Consider the following 21,005-nt stretch of genomic DNA (forward strand, 5'->3'; position numbering starts at 1 on the left):
GTGCATTTGATGCCCCATCGAAGTGCATTCTCCAGGAACCGTCCGTTAAAATGCTTGCTTCCCCTAAAGATATGGCCATTAAGTCCTCGTCTGGAAAATCAAAGTCCAGCGGCACATAGCTCTCATCAGTTCTGCTTGCCAAAAAATCAGATATGGCGCTGCCTTTTACCGCTTTTTGGCTCACGTATTCGATGTCAAATTCAGACAAAAGCATCTGCCATCGGGCTAACCTTCCGGATAGAGCAGGTACACCCATCATGTATTTCAGCGGGTCTAATTTGGAAATCAGCCAAGTGGTGTGATACAACATGTATTGTCGAAGTCTTTTTGTAGCCCATACCAGGGCACAACAAACCTTCTCAATAGGAGGATATCGGACCTCGCAATCGGTGAACTTCTTACTTAAGTAGTAGATGGCTCTTTCCTTCTTCCCAGATTCGTCGTGTTGACCCAGAACACACCCCATGGAGTTCTCGAATATGGAGAGATACAAAAACAGAGGTTTTCCTGGGATAGGGGACATCAGGATAGGAGTGTGAGACAAGTACTCTTTTACCTTCTCAAATGCAATCTGACAGTTTTTATCCCATGCTCCAGGGCTATTCTTTCAGAGGAGACGAAAGATGGGGTCACATTTGTCGGTTAACTGAGAGATAAACCGAGCTATGTAGTTTAGTCTACCCAGAAAACCTCGGACTTCTTTTTGGGTTCGTGGTGGAGGTAGATTCTGGATAGCCTTAACCTTATCAGGATCGACCTGTATGCCTCTCCTGCTGACTATAAAGCCTAGTAGTTTTCCAGATGTTACCCCGAAGGTACACTTGCTAGGGTTTAGTCTCAGCTGGAACTTTCTCAATCTCTGGAAGAGCTTCTTCAGATTCTTGACATGTTCACTCTCGGTCTGTGCCTTGACAATCATGTCGTCGACATAAACCTCGATTTCTTTGTGCATCATGTCGTGGAACAGGGTCACCATAGCTCTCTGATATGTTGCCCCAGCATTCTTTAATCCGAAAGGCATCACTTTGTAACAGAAAGTTCCCCACATTGTGACGAAAGTGGTCTTCTCCATGTCTTCGGGATGCATCTTGATCTGATTGTACCCCGAAAATCCATCCATGAGTGAAAAGTAGGCGTTCCCGGCCGTATTGTCCACCAGAGTGTCTATGTGTGGCAGAGGAAAGTTGTCCTTGGGAATGGCCTTATTAAGGTCCCGGTAATCAACACACATGCGTACTTTCCCGTCCTTCTTTGGCACAGGCACTATGTTGGCCACCCACTCAGGGTATTTGGCTACTTGGAGAAAACCGGCATCAAATTGCTTCTTGACTTCTTCCTTGATCTTAAGGAGCATTTCTGGTCGCATTCTTCTTAGTTTTTGCTGCACAGGTTTGAATTCTGGTTTGATTGGCAGTTTGTGAACTACCATATCTGTGTCTAGTCCCGGCATGTCTTGATACGACCAAGAAAACACATCTTTGTACTCCTGAAGTGAGACTATCAGGTTTTTTCTTGCTTCAGTCGAAAGAGTTGTGCCGATTTTAACCTCCTTTCGATCTTCTTCAGTGCCCAAATTTATGATTTCGATCGCCTCCTCATGTGGCAGTATTTGCTTTTCTTCTTTTTATATCATTCTCAACAATTCGGTAGGCAAGTTGTATTCCTCTTCATTATCGCATTCATCAAATTCCCCAAGACAAATGGTTGATTCAAAATCCACCTCTGGATCAGGATCATCCGTGCCCACATTATCGTTATCTGGGAACCTGAAAGGAAGAAGATATGCATGTGTGAGAGGATAATATCCCACACGGAACGGTCAAGAACTAACTTTGAGAGTAACTGGAAATGAAGTACTGGAATGAAGGAAATAGATAATGAATAAAAGAAAAATTTGTTTGCCATAGAGAAGAAAAATGCATCATTTATTAAACTTAAACAAAATATTTATTCACCCTTACAAAAGATCACCTATTGCCCCGGGTATAGGCAAATAGGGATAGTTCGAATATTACTCTGAAAGATTCTTGTAAACCACAGGTAGTTCCTCCACCGACCAATTGCTAGGTACAAACCCATGTGGCAGAGGCCATATCCTGGATCTATCTCCGTTGTCAACATCTTCTGTGGTCACGGCATTAACGTTCAGATCTTCCAGAGCCGTTTCTAACTCGGATATGGTGGTCTCAAAGACATAACCACCTGACTTGAATGTTTTGAAGAGCGGCGGGAATGTCATAGGCTTCCATTGGAGTTTGTTTCCAGTCAATCTGGCCAACCTTCTCTCCCGGTTCTTTTGGATCTCCTTTCTCTTTTCATGATAACTGGGCTGAAAACCGAGCCCAAATTGGTCTAATTTTGAGATAGGAGGGACAGGATTGATCATCCCTTGCAAATATTTCCCAAAACCTTTCCCGGTTCTGGCACCTCGGCCTAGGGTTTGCTTGATCTCCATCCTTGTGCATTTGGAGAGTCGAGGTCTTGGGATTCTCTTTCCTTCTGCCACGAATGTGGCATTCACAAACTCCAAGGAGCGGAACGAACATTCTACTGCTTCCTCGTCTACTTCGATGTATGGAGCCTCCGTGGTCACGCTTGCCACGATATCTTCCTCAGCGTTGATAATTACTAAGGCCCCGTCAATGACAAATTTAACTTTCTGGTGCAACGTTGAGGGTACTGCACTTGCTTGATGAATCCACGGCCTTCCCAAAAGACAGCTATAGGACGGCATGATATCCATCACAAGGAACTCAACATCATAGGTGGCTGGTCCAATGGTCAATGGTACCTCAATCTTTCCGATTACCTCTCTTTTGGTCCCATCAAATGCTCGGACCACATTCTGACAAGCTCTCATATGAGAGGTATCTATTGGTAGCCTCTTCAATGTAATCGAAGGCATCACGTTCAGGGCTGAACCATTATCGATTAAGACACTTGGTAAAGCGTGCCCCTTACAGTAGGTAGTAATGTGTAACGCCTTCGTTCGGCCTCTTCCTCCTGATGGAATCTCATCATCTGAAAACGAGATGAGATTATCAGCTTGAATATTGTTCACCAGTCGATCCATCTTGCTGACTGGTATGTTCTGTGGTACGAATGTTTGATTAAGGACATTCAACAACGCTTTTCGGTGTGCTTCCGAGCTTAAAAATAGCGCTAGCATTGAAGTACGTGTAGGTAAGTTATGGAGCTGTTCTACGATGTTGTACTCGCTGTGCTTCAAGATCTTGAGAAACTCTTTAGCTTCTTCCTCCTTTATAGGTTCATTGACAACTAGTACATCTTCTTTGAACGGCTCCAGTGGTCTTTGCCCCACTTTACTATTACCTCCTCCGGAAGTACTCACCTGACACTCGTACTTCCATGGCACTTGCCGATTGTCCTTATATTGAAAAGGCCGAGGTGCGGAGATTACCACCTTGGCGGGTATTGTCACTGTCATGCTTGCCTTAGGGATAATTATCAAAGGACTACCCCTACCAAATTTTCTATCTGATGATTCTCCGGTGGCACAAACATCTGCTTCCAAAGAATCTTGAATTTCTTCGTAAAATCCAACTCTTTCTGGTTCATCATGAGTTGGACTAACGATCTGAACTCTGGGCAATCTTGTACTTTATGTCCTTCTTCGTTGTGGTAACAACAATGGTTACCATCTTCATTTTCTGTCGTATCTGGATATGGTGCAAGAAGCCCTACCTTCACCATTTGGCTCCATACCCAAGCCAAAGGAGATTTGATCTCTGAAACACTCAATTTAACTTTCCTGCCCCCTTCGGTAGTAACGGCATTGATTCCTGTCTCCTGATGATTGGGCAAGGGATTCTGGGCAACGTTTGGTGCTCCGGAGTTGAAAGTGATCCAATTTTTGTTTCGCATTCGTTGCACAAGTCTTTTGAATGCGAGACAACTTTCAATCGAATGCCCCTGCACACCGCCATGGTATTCGCAGTGAGCGTTCTCGTCATACCATTTCGGGTAAGGGGGATTTATTGGATTCATAGGATAAGGCGACACTGCATGAGTATCGAAGAGCTGTTGGTATAATTCTTTATACGACATGGGAATGGGGTCAAACTGCTCCCTTTCCCTTTCTCTTCTTGGTTCTCTCTGGTTCTGTCTAGAAGTACCGGATGGTACAGCTGCTGTGGAATTTGAGCTTGAGATCGTAACCCCCTTGCTGACACTGTAGGTGTTTACATTTTTGATCTCTCGCTCTTTGTTCTTCATGGGAGGTTTTTTACTGGAGTTTCCTCCCTCAATCTTTCCTTGTTTAATGGCCAACTCGATCATTTCACCGGCCATGACTAAATCTGAGAAACTTTCTAACGTTATTGCTACCAAGTGCCCGAAGTAAGGTGCCTTCAAGGTCTGTACAAACAGCTTTCTTGTTTCCTTTTCATCCAAGGGTGGATGAACTTGCACAGATAAATCCCTCCATCTCTGTGCGTACTGTCGGAAACTCTCATTGTGTTTCTTCTCTAGGCTTTGTAACATGACCCGGTCTGGTCTCATATCGTTGATATGCTTATACTGCTCCAAGAAAGACTTGGCTAAGTCTTTCCACGTCTTGATATGAGTTCGGCTAAGCTGGTTGTACCACCGAATAGCTGAACCGGACAGGCTCTCTTGAAAACAATGGATCAGGAGTTGGTCATTCCCGCCATATCCTGTCATTTTTCGACAGAACATAGTAATATGGGCTGAAGGGCAACTGTTCCCGTCGAACTTCTCAAACTCAGGAACTTTAAACTTTGGGGGAAGCACCAAGTCTGGAACTAGGCTCAGCTCCATTGCGTCCACTCTAGAATAATCACGGTCTCCCTGGACCATCTTTATTTGATCTTCTAATATTTTTATCTTTTCTTCCATCTTTTTAGCTTTATCTTCCTCGTCAAAGTCTGGGACGTGATAATCATCCGGATGATCATCAGGGATGATTGTAGAAGTTTGTATCTTCACAGCAGGTGCAACTTTCGCTTTGGTAACGAATGAGTCCCCGGGTAGTGCTGCTTTCCCTTTAGTAGCAGATGCGTCCCCGGGTAATATTCCGGGTGAGAGAACCGCTTGCGGGGTTGGTGGTATGGCCACCCCCTCGGAAGAGATGCCCCCTGATGCACTAGCTTGCTGTAGACCTGACAATTTGGCTACGATTTGGTCGACCAAGGACTCCTGATTTTTCTTGATGGACTCAAGAGTACTTTCACTGTTCTGAGCCATCTTATCTTCTAGTTCCTTTTGAAGTCTTGCCATGTGCTCTTCGATTTTCTCCATTCTGGCTTCCATTTGTCTTTTTTTTGCTCGAGTATTGTGCGGGTGATGTGTATCTGATGCTTGCGGTGGTAAGCTCGGTGTCTGAGACATGTTCTGTTAGTTAATACGAATGTAAAAACATGAAAAAAACATAAAATAAACAGACATGAAATATAAAATGCAAGAAATGCAATGCATGATGTATGCAATTGGAGGCATTGATCCAGAAAAGTGTTCATTATTATAAATAACCCTTGTTCAGACAAAAATGTCTTATCTTTTAAGAGACATAAAAGAAAAACAGATTAAAGGTACATTCGGACTAAATCCTCTAGACCCCGAACAGCTTCCAGTAGGTTGACAAGTCTTCTGCCTTCATCTGTCATTGGTTGAATGCCTTGTCGAACCACACCAGCTTCCCTGGCTAGGCCGTGAAGATGACGGGCTGCTTTTTGCACTTGATCCAGGAAATCTCGGATGGTTGCGTCTCGGGCCCTCACCCTTCGCTGTGCTTGTTCCCAACGGAAACGCCATTGTAATCCTCCATCGAAAGGCACTATCTGAAGCTCGTTTGCTTGCTTCTTGAACCCATCTACAATAGCTTCTAACTCAGCTATTGTTCTGCCATCTTTCTCATGTTGTTTTTCTAAGTCAGCTATCCGAACTCTCAAGCGCTGGTTCTGATATTGACTATCTGCCAAGCGTCTTTGGGCAGTCTTCATCTGTTCCTTCCAAGCTTTCTCATCAGGCCCCTCAAACTTCCTTTTCAGGCTATGAGCTTCGTCTTTCCAGTATTCAGAGGTTACCTTCAACTTGGAATTATCCTTGACCTTATCTTGATACCCTTTTCTCAAGTCTTCGAGCTCAAAACGGACTCTTTTTTGTTCTTTTTCCAGTTTTTCTGCCCGATCTTTCTGAGAGTCAACATCAAGCTTCCACTGATAACGTTCAGCTTCAAGTTCCTTTATTCTTTGCTTCAGCTCATTATTCACGGCTTCAAACTCGGTCTTGGCTATCTCGAGTTCAGAAGGGACATGCCTGAGATGTTCTTCCATGGTCCGGGTGTCATCACAGTCTGGCACAGGGATATTGTCATTCTTTCTCAATCTTCGCCACTCCACATAATCCGGAGTGAGCATGCTTCTGGCAGCTACAACATCCATCCGGAATACTTTCCTCCAGGAATCGGCTGCTTCTTTGACCATCTTCTTATAGCTATCGCCGTGATACTCAAACTCTGACCTAGCTAACCCGCACGTTGCTGGGACAAACTGACGTGCCCCATATTGTCTAAGCGATAATAGCGGAGCATACCCAACTGCTCCCCAAAGTCCAAGTAAGGTCACAGTGTCGGAGTCACCACATCGAAAAAGAACATCACTGAGGAATAACCAAGGGGCTCTCCAGACGATATCTCGGTCTTGAAGATGCGTAAAGACCTTCATCCATTTTTCTTTCGAAGCGCCTTCATGCCATTTCAAGGTAATAAATTCACCTAGAGGTGAATAGGTGGTGCTGAAACGGCGGTAGGCAACCCCGTTAGTCTTCCAGAAGTGGCTGTGAATCCAGACCTGAAGGAGCTGAATACACCCGGTAAATCTTCCTCCGCCAGTTCTTCGGCAATGGTTGAGCGATCGAAAGGTCTCGGCCAAGATGGCTGGTGCTGGGTTAACTCGTTTAGAAAGTTGCTCAAATAGTTCCACCACGGCAGCGTCAATGCACCCCAAGGCTTTCGGAAAAATAATCAAACCGTACAGACCCAGTGCAAAAAGGTCTATAGTCTTCCACTCATCAGGGTGGTTTTTCATTAGTTGCTTTATGTGGATCCATTCAATTCCTTCTCCACTGCCTCTACGCTGAGTCCGATCGATTACCCATTTCTCATCTACTCCTGCAACTTTGGCCAGTGCATTCTTGAAGGGCTGACTTTTGATGTGTTTAATGTAGGCTCGCTCAAGCTTGATGCTTTCACAGTGCAGCAGTGTAGTGTATTCTTCGATGGTAGGCACCATGTCCTCTTGGTTAAAAGTGAAGCAACTATATCCCGGGTTCCAGAATTGGATCATGGCTCTGATTAAGGGCTCATCAATTTTAACATGAAGCAAGAGTGCAATGTCACCGTACCGTTGGCTGAACTTCTGTCTCAGATCATTCTTCCAACTATCCCAGATATCTCGAAGCTCTTGTACATTGTTTTGTTTTAGGCTGATAGGGGTGTAGCGAACCAACTCTGACACATAGCTTCCTTGAAGACTGTCTCCCTTTTCACTTTGAGTCTTCTCGGACCATAGTCGTGCCTCAGCGTTTTCAATCTCTTGTATTACGACACCTTTGTCCATAAATTCAGATTATTTGAGTTTTAATAAACACCTTTTTAGGGATCAATGGCCTTTTGTTATGATGCAAATGCTAAAAACAAACACAAACGCAAAAAGGTTAGTAAAATAGAAATAGATAAAAATAAATAAAAATAAATGGTAAATGAAAAAACATAAAAAATAAAAAGGTTAGGAAAGAAATGTCCTAGGTTTTGGAATGTGGTTTTGGGGTAGGCTCTATTTATTCAAAGCCTCCCGGTTTGGGTTCTAAAAACGGTACTCGAGTTCTCCTTGCTGGCGCCCCCTTGGACCGACCAGACCCTTAGTCCGAAACCCATCACAGGCTTGTGTGGACTAAGTTAAACTCGAGAGGACACATTCCCTTATGCCCATACGGAGAATAAATTCACACGAAGGCATAAGGTATATGAATCCCGAAGGCTACTTGCTAGGCCCATACGGTGAATAAATTCACACGAAGGCGTCGCTTTCACCCCCACTTAAAACGGGTTCGGAGCTCGGGTATAGAGCCTTAAATGAAAAAAGTTTATAAAGCTGAAATCATTAGAAAACAGTCAGTACAACTATTTATTCGAAAATGTAATCAAAAGTAAGTAATAAGGATCGAAAAATTACCTTAAAATTCAAACTTACCCTTTTCGTTAAAAAGACAACTAGAAATTACCTTAGCCTGACTCACTTACCTGCGTCCCCAGCGGAGTCGCCAAGCTGTCGTAACCGTCTTTCGGTTGGGCCCGGGATTGGGCTTCGACTTGAAAAATGTGGATTGGAGTTGCCACCGATTATTTATTTAAAAATAAATAGGTTAATCGGATACCTTATATCTTACCTGATCTGCTTCTTACCAAAGATATGTCGGATTCGGGAGTCGGTTACAGCTAAGGAAGGATTAGCACCCTTGAACTGCCCTTTCGGTACTATGTAATTTCCAGTTGTCTTTAATTAAGAAAGTTATAAATTTAAATTAAAATGTAAAATGACGATCCAAATTACTTACCTTAGATTGCTTAAATTGTACCCTTAGAAGATCAAGACATATATTAGATAAGGAATGCAAATAAAACACCTAAGGTAAAATGGAAAACAAATAAGATGAGGAAAATATAGAATATAAATAATGTATATGATGGTAATAATGATAAAGATATAAACAATGGGAAAAATAAAAAGATATATATAATAGTAATAAATAAAAAAAAAAACTAAAAACTAAAATAAATCACCATAATCAAATACGTACATAAAAAATAAAAAATAATGAAAATAAAATAAGAAAATATATATATATAACAATAATAGAAGGAAAAAAAATTTGTAAAATAATAGCGTATAAAGTAAAACAAATAAAGTTAATAAAAACATATAATAACATTAATACCATATATATATAATAGCTAAATATAAGAGGGAGGGAAAAAAATAAATAAAATAAATAAATTATATAAATAAATATAATAATAAAGAAGTAAAGGAATAGGGTAAAATACAAAATGTGTACATATATACATATATATATATATAATATAACATATAAGTGAAATAATACTATACTAATAATACATATATACGAGTGTAAAAAAACTAATAATAATATAAAATATATATAAATATTATAATGTAATATAAAAAGATAATTAAAATTAAAATCCAGAGAAAGGACTAAAATGAAAGAACTGCAGGCTTGAGGTCGAAATTCCAAAGCAATATTAAGGGTTAATTTCGATTTGAGGGGGGAAAACGGCTCTTTTCGAGGTAACAGGGATCAAAAGGGTAGTTTACCCTATTTTAGATAGAAACACGCGGATGGTTTAAGTATAAAAATCAAATTTTTATCAAAATATTCATTTCTCTCTTCTCCAAGCCGAGTCCTTCCCCATTTCTCTCTTTTTCTCTGCTTGGTTCATGTGTTCTTGATGAACACATGAACGCCACCGTAGTTCCCAGACTCCGGCCACCGTATGCCGCCTCGTCGGCCACCGCAAACGGCGTTGGCCGCGGTCCTCGGCGGCGAAAATGAAAAGGCTTTTGTTTTTTTGAAAGGTCTTCTTGCGTAGGTTACAAAAATCCAACTAGTTTTTTTAAACGGGCCTCGGGGTCGCGTAGATCTAGCAAAATAGCTTCGAAAGCAACCCCCTTGGTCCTCGGCCAAAACGTTTTTTGTTGTTTAGAATCAAACCAGAGTGAAGGAAATACATACATACAAAGTAAACAAGAAAGGTACGAAACTTTTACCCTTTATTTTGCTACGAAACGATTACAAAATGTCGATCTCTGAAGTTACTTTGCTTGTATTTCACTAATGAACCCTCGTAATGTTTGTATGTGCGGTCTGTCGTGATGATCTCGTGTGTTCGTCCAGTGTAAAAAAAAAAGATCCCCTGTGAGTGTTCTAGTTACATGTATTTATACAAGCCTACTTTAGAGTTTTAATCCGAGTAAAACTCGGTTTGGTTGTTGAAGTCCTAAACTAACACGTTGCCTTGCTTGTTGTTGGTGGTTGGCTTCGTATGCTTTCCTTGCGCCGGAGGAATCGGGAAGTTGGAGGCGTGGGGACTTCGGGGACAGTTGTAGCGTTGACCGGCCAAAGCGGCGCTGGAATGGGATGAAAAGCTAGGGTTTCAAAACCCTAGCTGATTTGGTGTGGGTCGTTGGTCTACTGGGTCGAGACTGGGCTGCTGCACTGGGCCCGGGTTGCTGCAAATGGCTTGTAAATTGTCTTTTATTGGACTTGTACCCAAATAAATCAACAAACAATTATATGTATTATAATTATGATAATATATATATAGCGTAATATGGGTGGACGAATTTGAGTGTCTTCAGCTGCCCCTCTTTGCTCATTGTCGTGTAACGAAAATAGAGCAAAGATTAAAAGACACATATTTCGTCCATATCGAATATCCTCTGTCGTAGAGTTGAAATCCGATGTTGAAATTGGTTTGTCAATTCAAAACACTAAATGACTCCCTCGTCCTGAGGTTGAGTCAAAACTGGAAAATTCTAAGTACGAAATCATGTCTGTTATTACATTCCACCAATGGGGAATTTGAATTGCCAAACCAATAAGACCCACATTATGGCAAATGAAGCTAAAGCTTTCAAAGAAAAACCCTAGAATTCCATATCAATATGATAAAACAATGTGAAATGAGCAAAGAACATACTTAGAAGAGAAGATACCAACCAAAAACACAGAGTTCGAATAATATGTGTATGTATGCATGTAACATCAATAAAAAAGAAAAAGAATACACCCATTTTTGAACTCTGCAATTTGACCAACATGAAATTGAAGTCTGTGACACCAGCATATATTCATGATGAAGCAGTGAACCACACAATTAATTCACTTCAACTTACATATAAGCATTATATGTTCATTCATCAACATCTTCAATAATGCTAAAATCAAGCAATCTACCATCAATTGATCACCTTCAAAATGCAATACATAAATAAAATCTAACCTTGAAATCTTTTCCCAATAGTAGTCCCAGAGACATCAACAAGATCACCTTCCTTGAAAATCTCCTCAACAGCTAACTTCTGACCAGTCTCAAACTCCTCCACACTTTGCAACCTAAATTCCTGCAAATGCCTCATGGGAATAACACCAGCTTTCCCCAAATGGCCCAACTCAGGCTTCGTCAGCTTCTTGTCTCTAACTCTCCTGTACCCAACTTGAACATCATCATAATCATCGGTAGCCGATGTCTTAACTTGGGTCACTATATTTCCTTCTCTGAAACCTACGACAGTCATCGGAACAACTGTTCCATCGGTTTCAAAGTAACTCATCATTCCAAGCTTTGTGTCCATCACTCCAATGCCTGCTTCCGTACTCATTGAGACTATATGCGAAGAAGACCTCTTCTGGGTAGTTTTGAAGGCAATCGAAAACTAGGTTTTTGTGGGTTGTGAGATAAAAGAAGATTTGAGGGCTAATGAAGGAGACTTTTGACAGCAAATATGAACAAAGGACTGCGAACCGAGAGTGCACAACTGGAGGCTAGAACGGTGGAGCGTGAGGAAGGAACGAGTGGCTTTGCAAAGGGATTTTAATTTTGGGAATTCCAATTTTGAGCCATAACCAAGTCGAATAAGAAGAAGATTTTAGACATGGCGAAGTAGGGAGAATGATATTTTAGATAACGGGATGGGAATAATGAAATACTTAAGGGAGATGGGGGATAGATATTTCCAGAAAAGCAGAGTAAAAAATCACTGTTGGTCTTAATATTTTCCTGCCACTTGGTAATATAACTGATTCAAACATGGAGATATTTCTCCAGAAAAAAAATACTCTTCCCAAGAATGAATTATATCCGGAATCAAACGGGGCCTAAGGGTATCTCCTTTCATGTTCGTACTGACTAATTTTGTTTTTCATCAACTTTCGTGCAAGTCTGAGCCGAGTAACTCGGACCCTTTGCCACGTGGTTGAGTCCTTTGAGGTTTAATTAAAAATTAGTATTTATATTTTTGTTTTAGACATTTAATATTTTCTATTCTATTATCATTTCATAATTGAATCTTGAACTTTTGTTGAAAATAGTTAATGATGTTTGAATTTTAATTAAATTTATTTTTTAGAAAATATAAAATCCTTAATTTATAGAAAAACTTTAAAATATTAATTTTTCTTGAAAATGCAAAAATTTCTTTCTTCTGATTGTAGCCACCATCATCGTTGAACTATCACTTTTTACTCCTTTCATCGCTAGAGATATATTTTTTTCATTATTGTTTATATTTTATTTTTTCATCGTCGTAATTTAAAAACTCAAAAAATTCAAAATTTAATCAAATATTTGATTTTTTTGAGATATTGATTTTGACGATGTTTACAATGAAAGATAAATAATGATATATGAAATGAATTTTGCGACTATCGCAGTTAAAAAAATTATAATTTATATTTTATTGTTGTTACAACAATCCACTATGTCAAATGAAGTATGAGAAAAAATGTTAAGATTTTTTTTAAATTAAAGATTATTAGAGTCGTTTTTTTTTAAATTAAGAATTTTAAGATTGTTCTGGGAAATAAAAAGTAATTAAAATTCATAACATGTGCTATGTATTTATTGGATAATGAATTTTTTAACAGGCATAAACTATTCAACTTTAAATAATAACATAGTGAAATGTTAGACACTAATTTTAATAGAAAATATTAAATACTTAAATAAAAATATAGTTTAGATATTTAATTGATTATATTACTAACATTAATCTATAGAAAATTTGAAATAAGTAATTGAATATTTCAATTATATCTCATCTAATTAAATTCGTAAATTACAATTACTTATATATAATTTTTAGTAATTATATGAATATATATATATAATTAATCACAAAAATTAATATAATTAAAAACAAGGCAGTCATTTTTCTAAGGTTAATTATGTCAAATGTAGCCAAATTTACGAAATCGATAGTATTTTTCTTTTTTTAAATTTATTGTCAACAATTCTCTAACATATGAAAATCTGAATGCTAAGAAAAAAATGTGAAAACTTTCTTTTAAGAATCAACACAACAATTATGCTGGTTTTCATTTACTCCTGCAGCTGAATGCTCAGTCGCAGCTCAATTACTGCTCCTCTCAGAGTCGTATACCGCGTGCCGTTCCGCATGTTCTCAGTCTCAACTCAGTGAGTCACCCTGTCAAAGTCCTCGCCCCACGACTCCGAAGAGACCAACCTGTTTTTTGTTCTCTTCCAAATGCAAAACTCCTATAACCACCGGAGGGTACGACAAGGCCTACCGCTGAAGATCGTTCCCTTACAGGGCCAGGTGTCATTTCGTGTTATCTGCCACTCATCATCCATCGGCGGAGTCATCGGGAGCTCCGGCGCCGTGGTTTCTCAACTTCGCCGCGAGACTAACTCTCGAATCCACTGCGAAGAAGCTTTCCGCGGGTCGGATCACCGGGTTATACTGATAGTCGGGCCTGGATCGGTCGATAGACGGTTTAGTTTGGGTGAGAGAGAAGAATGTAATGTTTCGTGTGCTCAGGAAGCAATGATCAGGGTCTTCGAGCGCATGCGGGAAGTGGAAGCGGAAGCGAAGAGAGAATGGGGAAACGCGTGCGATGGGAATGAAGAAGAAGCTTACTGTGGTGTACTCGCTGATACGGAACAAATTGGTCTCGTTGTGGGGAAAGGAGGGAAGAATATTGTGAGAATGAGGACGGACAGTGGAGCTAAAATTAGGATTTTGCCGGCGCCTCCATGCGGAAAAACAACTGATCAGTTAATTCAGGTAAGGGGTTGTTTCTCAAGAAAGTGAAAGAAAATCAAAGTATTGAAACAATATACCACATGCAGTTTTCCTTTTGTGTAGCTTGAACTAAATTAATGGCGGAAACTTTATTCATATTGTCTGAATCTGAAATGTTTGTGATTAACTGTATTAGTACTGCCTGCAATTGAAGGATGAATACATGAATCAGATTGTCAAATTGGTGGAGAAAGACTTGCATTATGAATTATGTTTGGACGTGATTAATATCACTATAAGTTGTTTGATTATTTTTAAAAATATGGCAGATAACTGGTTGTTCTTTGACGGTCAAGAAAGCGTTGGTTGTTGTATCTTGCTATCTTCAAACTTTTCATCTATGGTTGCTAATGGAGACTCCAAACTAGCTTCAATTGATACACGAAAAGTAGTCTTTAGAATGCTTTGTTCCAATGTGGCTGCTGGAGCCATCATTGGTAAGAAGGGTGCCATAGTCAGAGCTTTGCAAAATCAAACAGGTGCTTCTATAATTTTCGAGTCCCCAGAAATTGAATATCGCGAACGTGTTGTCTCCATTTCTGCATTGGAGGTTAGTCCCAAAGCTGATTTCAGAGGTTTTCCTAATTCCATTAGTTTTTATTGACAGCATTACCTGTGCATATCTTCTTTCTGAAAATGGCTTTTGTTTACTGTAGAACCTTGAATCACAGTATTCTCCTGCACAGAATGCTCTTGTCCTTGTATTTGCAAGATCTGATGAATCTAATATTGAAAAAGGGTTTTTGTCTGGCATGAGTAAGGGCATTGCTGTAACTCTTAGGCTTCGAGTCGCTTCTGATCTTGTTAGCTGCTTGAAGGAGAAAGAAGGTAGGGTACTTTATGAGATTGTAGAATCCACTGGTACTGATGTGCAAATCTTGGATGAGGAACTCTCACTGCGTCATTCTCCAGAGAAAGTAGTGCAGGTGCAAATATTAACTTCTTTTAGCAATGGTGCTTCTTAAGTTTGTCCATATGTAGGAAGGATCAATTGAGTTCCCATTATTTTCGGTCAAACAGCTGTAGATGCTTACACAATGTGATTCAATTTTATTGATGATGCAAAATATGTTACATTATTTTAGTATAATTAGCATTTTCTTTTCAAAACATGATTTTTAAAATATAAGAAGAATCTTTCTTAGCTCCATTGGGGGCAATTTTCCCCTTTTGGCATGCAATACAAGTTCTCACTCCTTCCATCTTTTTGGTGAAATATCAATAGCATAACTTTCAGTTGTAGTGATGTTTCCTTGCTGTACCAGGGCTTTTTCAGCCTCTTGTATAATTTCCTGTTTTTAGTTACTTCAAATAGTGAATTTTTGGGTGCCACTCATAATCAATTTCATCTTGAAGGAGGGATCATTGATGTATTACTTCTATCCTTGCAGATTACTGGTGATTATAAAAGTGTGCAGAACGCCATCTTTCAAGTTACTAGTAGACTAAGGGATAGTCTCTTGCAACCTGAAGTGCTGAACGAAACTAGTGGGGGGGCTTGCCATGGAGAAGTAAGGGAGACAGGTCCGTCTCAAGTGCTCCAACAAACAAGCTCAATATTAGATAATGATCATGGACCTAATTTAGCTCAAATAATGCACCCGGGGAACTCGGAAAATGGTACACAGCCAGTAAAACTGCTGCCACAACGGGTAAAATATATTTTCCTTTTGTTTCCCTCTTGAAATATTGCTTTCACTAAGATTATTGGAATATGCACAAGGACCTCAATGCTTGGGTGGGTTTGTTTGCAGACTGCAGGAAATGGGCATACAGTTGCCATGGATGATAATCAGCATGGCTCAACTACATTTGGAGGGAGTTTTGACATTGAGAGCTCATTGGATTTTCTACTTCCATGTGATATGCTCAATGAAGTGGGAGGCAAGAGCCCCTACAATGGAGGGACTGAGACAAATTTTTCTGGTTCGCTTCAATCATTGGATGTGTCTGTTGTTTCTGATCAAGAGTGTGCTTTAACAAGAGCAGCGGATAATATTGAACTCTTTGATGGTGTAGACTGTCCACCAGAATCTCAGCTATTAGAGGTGAAAGGTTTTATTTATTCTTTTGCGGTTTTCTTTGTTGCTTCGGCTGCCTAAGTAATCAAAGGACATTAGTTCTGTCCAAGGAACTAAAGTGTTTTTGGGCTGGCTGCGATTGCAGACTGTGAGAAGAAGACATGGGCTGGACAATTCAGATGGTAAAGGGGGTCTAGAACTCGAAAGGTTAGTATTATACAAGAATAGCATTGCAGCTGTTTTTCTGCCTCCTTTGCTTTTAAATTAAGCAAGGAAAGTGTTTTACATGTATATCTTTATGGTTATGGAATCGAAATATGTACACTATGATAGCTGCTGCCATGAGTAAAATAGTAGGCCATTGCTTCCTACCTTTTGTTGGAGGTGGATTCATCACATACTTAGGTTATCAGGAATTCAGTTCATTTCACATTTAATAATCCTCCCTAACTAAGGGACACTTTGATTTGAGACTAATCAATAATGCTTCTTGCTAATCTGTGCTGTGTGGGTAGTTCATGATACCATCTGACTTATTCTCTTCCATTGAGTGATCGAGTGTTACAACCACGCTTGTTGCTAATATAATTATTGCAAAAATTAATCTGATTTTGAGTTTCTCAATATGCAGTGGTAAAAAATCCACTATTGTGAAAAATACAGGTGTAGAAATTGTTGTTCATGAAGATGCTTTTGGCTCTATCTACGGGAAAAATGGCTGCAACCTTGCTCGTCTCAAAGAGGTAATAATCAATTGCACTTGAAAAAAAGGGCCTCTGTGCATTCTGTATTTATAATCCGACCATTTCCTGAATTATGTACAGCATTTTTCTTATAAATTTATGTATGGAACTGCAAAATCAGATCTCAGGTGCAAAAGTTGAACTTAATGATCCTCGTCCTGGTGAAATTGAGGGGACCGTGTTGATATCTGGGACACCAGATCAAACGCTTGTAGCACAAAGCTTGCTTCAAGCTTTCATCCAAGCCAACCAGTTATCATCATAACCAGATTGCTTGCTAGAATCAATGTTTGTCCATCATTCCCTGTAAAATCCCTGTAGAAAAATACTAGAGTATAAGAGGGAATGTTGATATGAAACTGGTAATCTTAACAGCTTAACAAATATTTTAAAACAAACGAAGTAATGGGAAATTAAGGAAGAACTCATCTTCCTTTTTGTTTGAATATGTAAGTTGAATTGCAATATTTGAATTAATTGTTAAACCGTCTACCCCAGGGTTGTGTTAGTGTTTGTTTTTGTTAAAAAAAGTTCATATATTTGAAGTGATAATCGACATGCATTACATTCACATATCAAAGCTGAGGCAGCTGAGAATCTGCTTAAATTAATACACTTGTCAATTGCTAATACACTTTCAGTGCAAGTTGACGTTTCCCATCTGCCCAACCTCATTTGGAAGACATTTAAACAAGAACATGAAACAGAGTAAAATAATAAATAGTTGCCTTTTGTTTTTCCTTTTCTTGGGGGTGGTTGGGGGATTATATATCTTCATCTACACCAAAACTTATTTCATTTATGTTATCTTTATACTGTCGTACTTTGACCATCATTTGTATACGTCTTTCAAAGTTGTATTTTGTATTTTTTTCACGAAGCTTTGAAAGCATGGTCCCTATCTGACATTGTTTGAACCCTAGGTGAGTTCTCCCATCATATTTAACGTTCTCGATAACTTGACGTTGAGTTGTGGATTTTGATTAATCCCCAGTGCTAGATTCCAATGTTCTATTTGTGCTTGAACTGCAAGGCTTCTCTTGGCCTTCCTAGGATAGATAGGACGGTTGCAGATATATGCCCTGAAGAAAGCCCTGCTTCTTCTATCTGATCTTGGTGTGATCCATGATCAATGTACTTATCAGGAAGCACCATTGCCCTAAACTGCAAACACCTCGAAAACTTATTACATATGAAAAAAGGTTAAGTAGATATTTAGAAAAGAAAAATGGAATATATATACCTTGAGAGATCCATCCAAAATGCCATTTAAGCTCAAGAAATGTGATACATGAGAGCCAAAGCCACCAATAGAACCCTCTTCCACTGTAATAAGAATCTCGTGCTCATTTGCTAGTTGCTTGATGAGATTTGTGTCTAGAGGCTTGCAAAATCTCGCATCAGCCACTGTTATATAAATGTTTTGAGACCTCAGCATGTTTGCTGCTTCAATACATTGTTGTACGATTGAACCGTATCCCAGAATGGCTACTCTTGTTCCTTCCATTATGATTCTTCCTTTTCCGATCTGCTCAACCATTGGAGAAGTGAACATGTAATTAGTTCACTTAGTTCGATTCTAATTTGTTCGGATATCTAATATTGATTACCTAACCTCGAGTGGTGTTCCTTTGTAATCACGAGGGATAACTCCACCAGCACCATTTCCCCTGGGAAACCTGAAGCAGCTAGGCCTGTCATCGATGGCTGCTGCTGTTGCAACCATATGTATAAGCTCGGCCTCATCAGATGGGGCCATTACCACCATGTTAGGCAAGCAAGCCATGTATGTGATATCAAATGCCCCACAGTGGGTTGGTCCATCTGCTCCGACCAAACCAGCTCGATCCATTGCGAACCGTACAGGTAATTTCTGGAGATCCACATCATGCACCACCTGCCATAGGAGTAAATTGTTTTCCAACTCAGTCAGGGAAATTGTGAAGGGAATCTGATCTTATCCAATGTAGTATGCCCATTTTTGAGAGCACACCTGATCATATCCTCGTTGTAAGAACGATGAGTAGATAGCACAAAATGGCTTGAGACCCTCTGTTGCTAAACCGGCTGCAAAAGTAACAGCATGTTGCTCTGCAATCCCCACATCGAAGCAGCGGTCCGGGAACCTTTTTTGGAAGTAATTGAGACCTGTTCCTCCACCCATTGCTGCATGGATGGCTACAATCTTGTCGTCAGCTTCAGCTTCTTTGATGAGTGATTCAGCGAAGTACTGCGTATACGACAGTGTAGGTGATTTGGACTTAAACTGCTTACCTGTTTCTGTGTCGAAACTTACAACACCTGAGAGCAGATTGAACAACAATGATCATTTTGACAAAGTCGTAACATCACAATGGATCAAGAGTTGTGATCTTACCATGCATTTTGTCAGTTGCTGCCTCAGCCGGGGGATATCCCTTTCCTTTCTCTGTCACGATGTGGATTAGGACCGGCCCCGGGGCAGGCATGACTTTCACTTTCTTAAACATAGCTACTAAATCTTCAATATTGTGTCCATCAACCGGACCGATGTAATACAGCCCTAGTTCCTCAAAGAGAGTGGAGCCAGAAGCACTGATCATTCCTCTTGCATACTCATCTACCTTTGCAGCAATTTCATGCGCTTGACCACCAATTTGCTTAGTAATGCCCTTCAACAAGTAGTATCCATTGTCAGATTTCAGCCAATACAAAGACGGGAGACGAACGACCTGAATTATAAGACAAATGATAACAAAGCATGGAGAATTTACTTTCGCCGTTTCCCGAAGTTTTCGGAACTTAGAGCTTGCTTGAATCTTGGTTAAAGTCCTACTAAGAGCTCCAACAGGAGTAGCAGGACCTTGTAGAGTAGCAGTCGGTAGTGATACTTGTTTATTGTCGTTCAATACAACAATCAGGTTTGAATCAAGGAAACCTGCATTATTCATGGCCTCATATGCAAGTCCAGCAGTCATTGCTCCATCTCCAATCACAGAAATCACATTGTTGTTCTTCTTCAAAAGGTCTCTTGCCACTGCCATGCCTACATTAACAGTAAGAAACTCAAAAGTTACAATTATATACCTCATGTATTATTACATTTCATATAGTTTTTTTTTACAGAGATAAGCAAATACCAAGTCCAGCTGATATGCTGGTAGAACTATGTCCAACACCAAAGGCATCATATACACTCTCATCCCTCTTAGGAAACCCTGCAAGTCCTGAAGTTTTTCTTATGGTGTGCATCCTCGACCTTCTTCCTGTCAGGATTTTATGAGGGTATGCCTGCAAATTTGAAAGATGCTATTTATATATAAACTCCCATATGGAAAGAAACAAAAGCAAGTCGGCTCTCTCGATTCTCTCACCTGATGCCCGACATCCCATATGATTTTATCTTCAGGAGTATCGAATACATGGTGTAAAGCTATTGTCAACTCCACTACTCCCAAGCTCGAACTAAGATGCCCTCCGGTCTTCGATACCGTGTGCACAATATCAGCTCTAATCTCTGCAGCCAGTTGCTCAAGTTCCTAAAGACGATACATACATACATATATGTACATGTAAGAGAAAACTGGGAATGAGAGCGCAAAATCAAGGACAGGACGACAAGCTGATTATGGAGTTCTTTTAGTTTTACCCTTGTTGATAAGTTCTTCATATGAAGAGGGTAATTGATGGTGTCCAACAATGGCGTATTCGGTTTGTTCCCGGAGAAATCGATCTTCCAGCCGTCGTTTTCTTTCCTCATACTCATTTGACATCCATCGTCGTCTTCCCTGTTTCCAGCGGAAGCTTTCGGATTGAACTGGAGAAAGAACACACGCAAAACAAGCAAAACCACCATTTCAGACATGAAACCACGAACAAAAAAATGAAACAATGAAAGTAAAACGCCACACAAAAACCAGAAACATTTGAACATAGAAAAGAACAGAAAAACAGACAGCAGAACATGTAAAGTGTATGTACTAATGTTTATGGTAAAGATAAACTACTGACATGTTTTTTGCAACAAAGGTTTGGTCTTTTAGGTTTGAGAAATGGAAAAGGGGATTGGTTTGATCGAACCAAAGAGCCAGAAACCGCCATTTTTGTGTGGAAAATTGATTGAGAGAAATGAGAATAGTGAAAGCTTAATATATATAGAGAGGGTAAATGCATTACGTGTCATGAATGTCCATACAGCTATTATTTATAGTCACTGCCTTATTTGTCACCAAATTATTATTGTTTTTCTACTTTGATCCTCAACCGATTTAATTGCAAAATTATCCTTAATTATTAATTTTATCCTTAAAATTATCTTCAAACGTTTTTATTGTAAAATTGTCTATTAATTCAATAAAGAGGGTAATATAATATGA

At 39.7% G+C, this 21,005-nt stretch overlaps 1 protein-coding gene and 2 pseudogenes across 1 annotated transcript; 1 reads left to right on the forward strand and 2 right to left on the reverse strand.

Moving 5' to 3' along the window:
- Nucleotides 1-11,037: 11,037 nt before the first annotated feature.
- On the reverse strand, nt 11,038-13,240 carry LOC120126651 (annotated as a pseudogene).
- Nucleotides 13,179-17,142, forward strand: LOC120126707 (annotated as a pseudogene).
- Nucleotides 17,143-17,508: 366 nt separating this feature from the next.
- On the reverse strand, nt 17,509-20,780 carry LOC120126706 (probable 1-deoxy-D-xylulose-5-phosphate synthase 2, chloroplastic). Its single transcript, XM_039144815.1, has 11 exons — nt 20,641-20,780; nt 20,279-20,446; nt 20,004-20,168; nt 19,770-19,920; nt 19,404-19,675; nt 19,028-19,301; nt 18,644-18,951; nt 18,266-18,547; nt 17,894-18,178; nt 17,648-17,814; nt 17,509-17,600 (listed from the first exon to the last, which is right to left on the reverse strand). The coding sequence occupies exons 1-10, from the start codon at nt 20,728-20,730 to the stop codon at nt 17,662-17,664; spliced, it is 2,148 nt and encodes a 715-aa protein (XP_039000746.1). The 5' UTR covers nt 20,731-20,780; the 3' UTR covers nt 17,509-17,600; nt 17,648-17,661.
- Between the last annotated feature and the right edge of the window lie 225 nt (nt 20,781-21,005).

The sequence above is a fragment of the Hibiscus syriacus genome, unplaced genomic scaffold, assembly GCF_006381635.1.
Source record: "Hibiscus syriacus cultivar Baekdansim isolate YM2019G1 unplaced genomic scaffold, ASM638163v2 tig00110461_pilon, whole genome shotgun sequence".
Lineage (NCBI taxonomy): Eukaryota > Viridiplantae > Streptophyta > Magnoliopsida > Malvales > Malvaceae > Hibiscus > Hibiscus syriacus.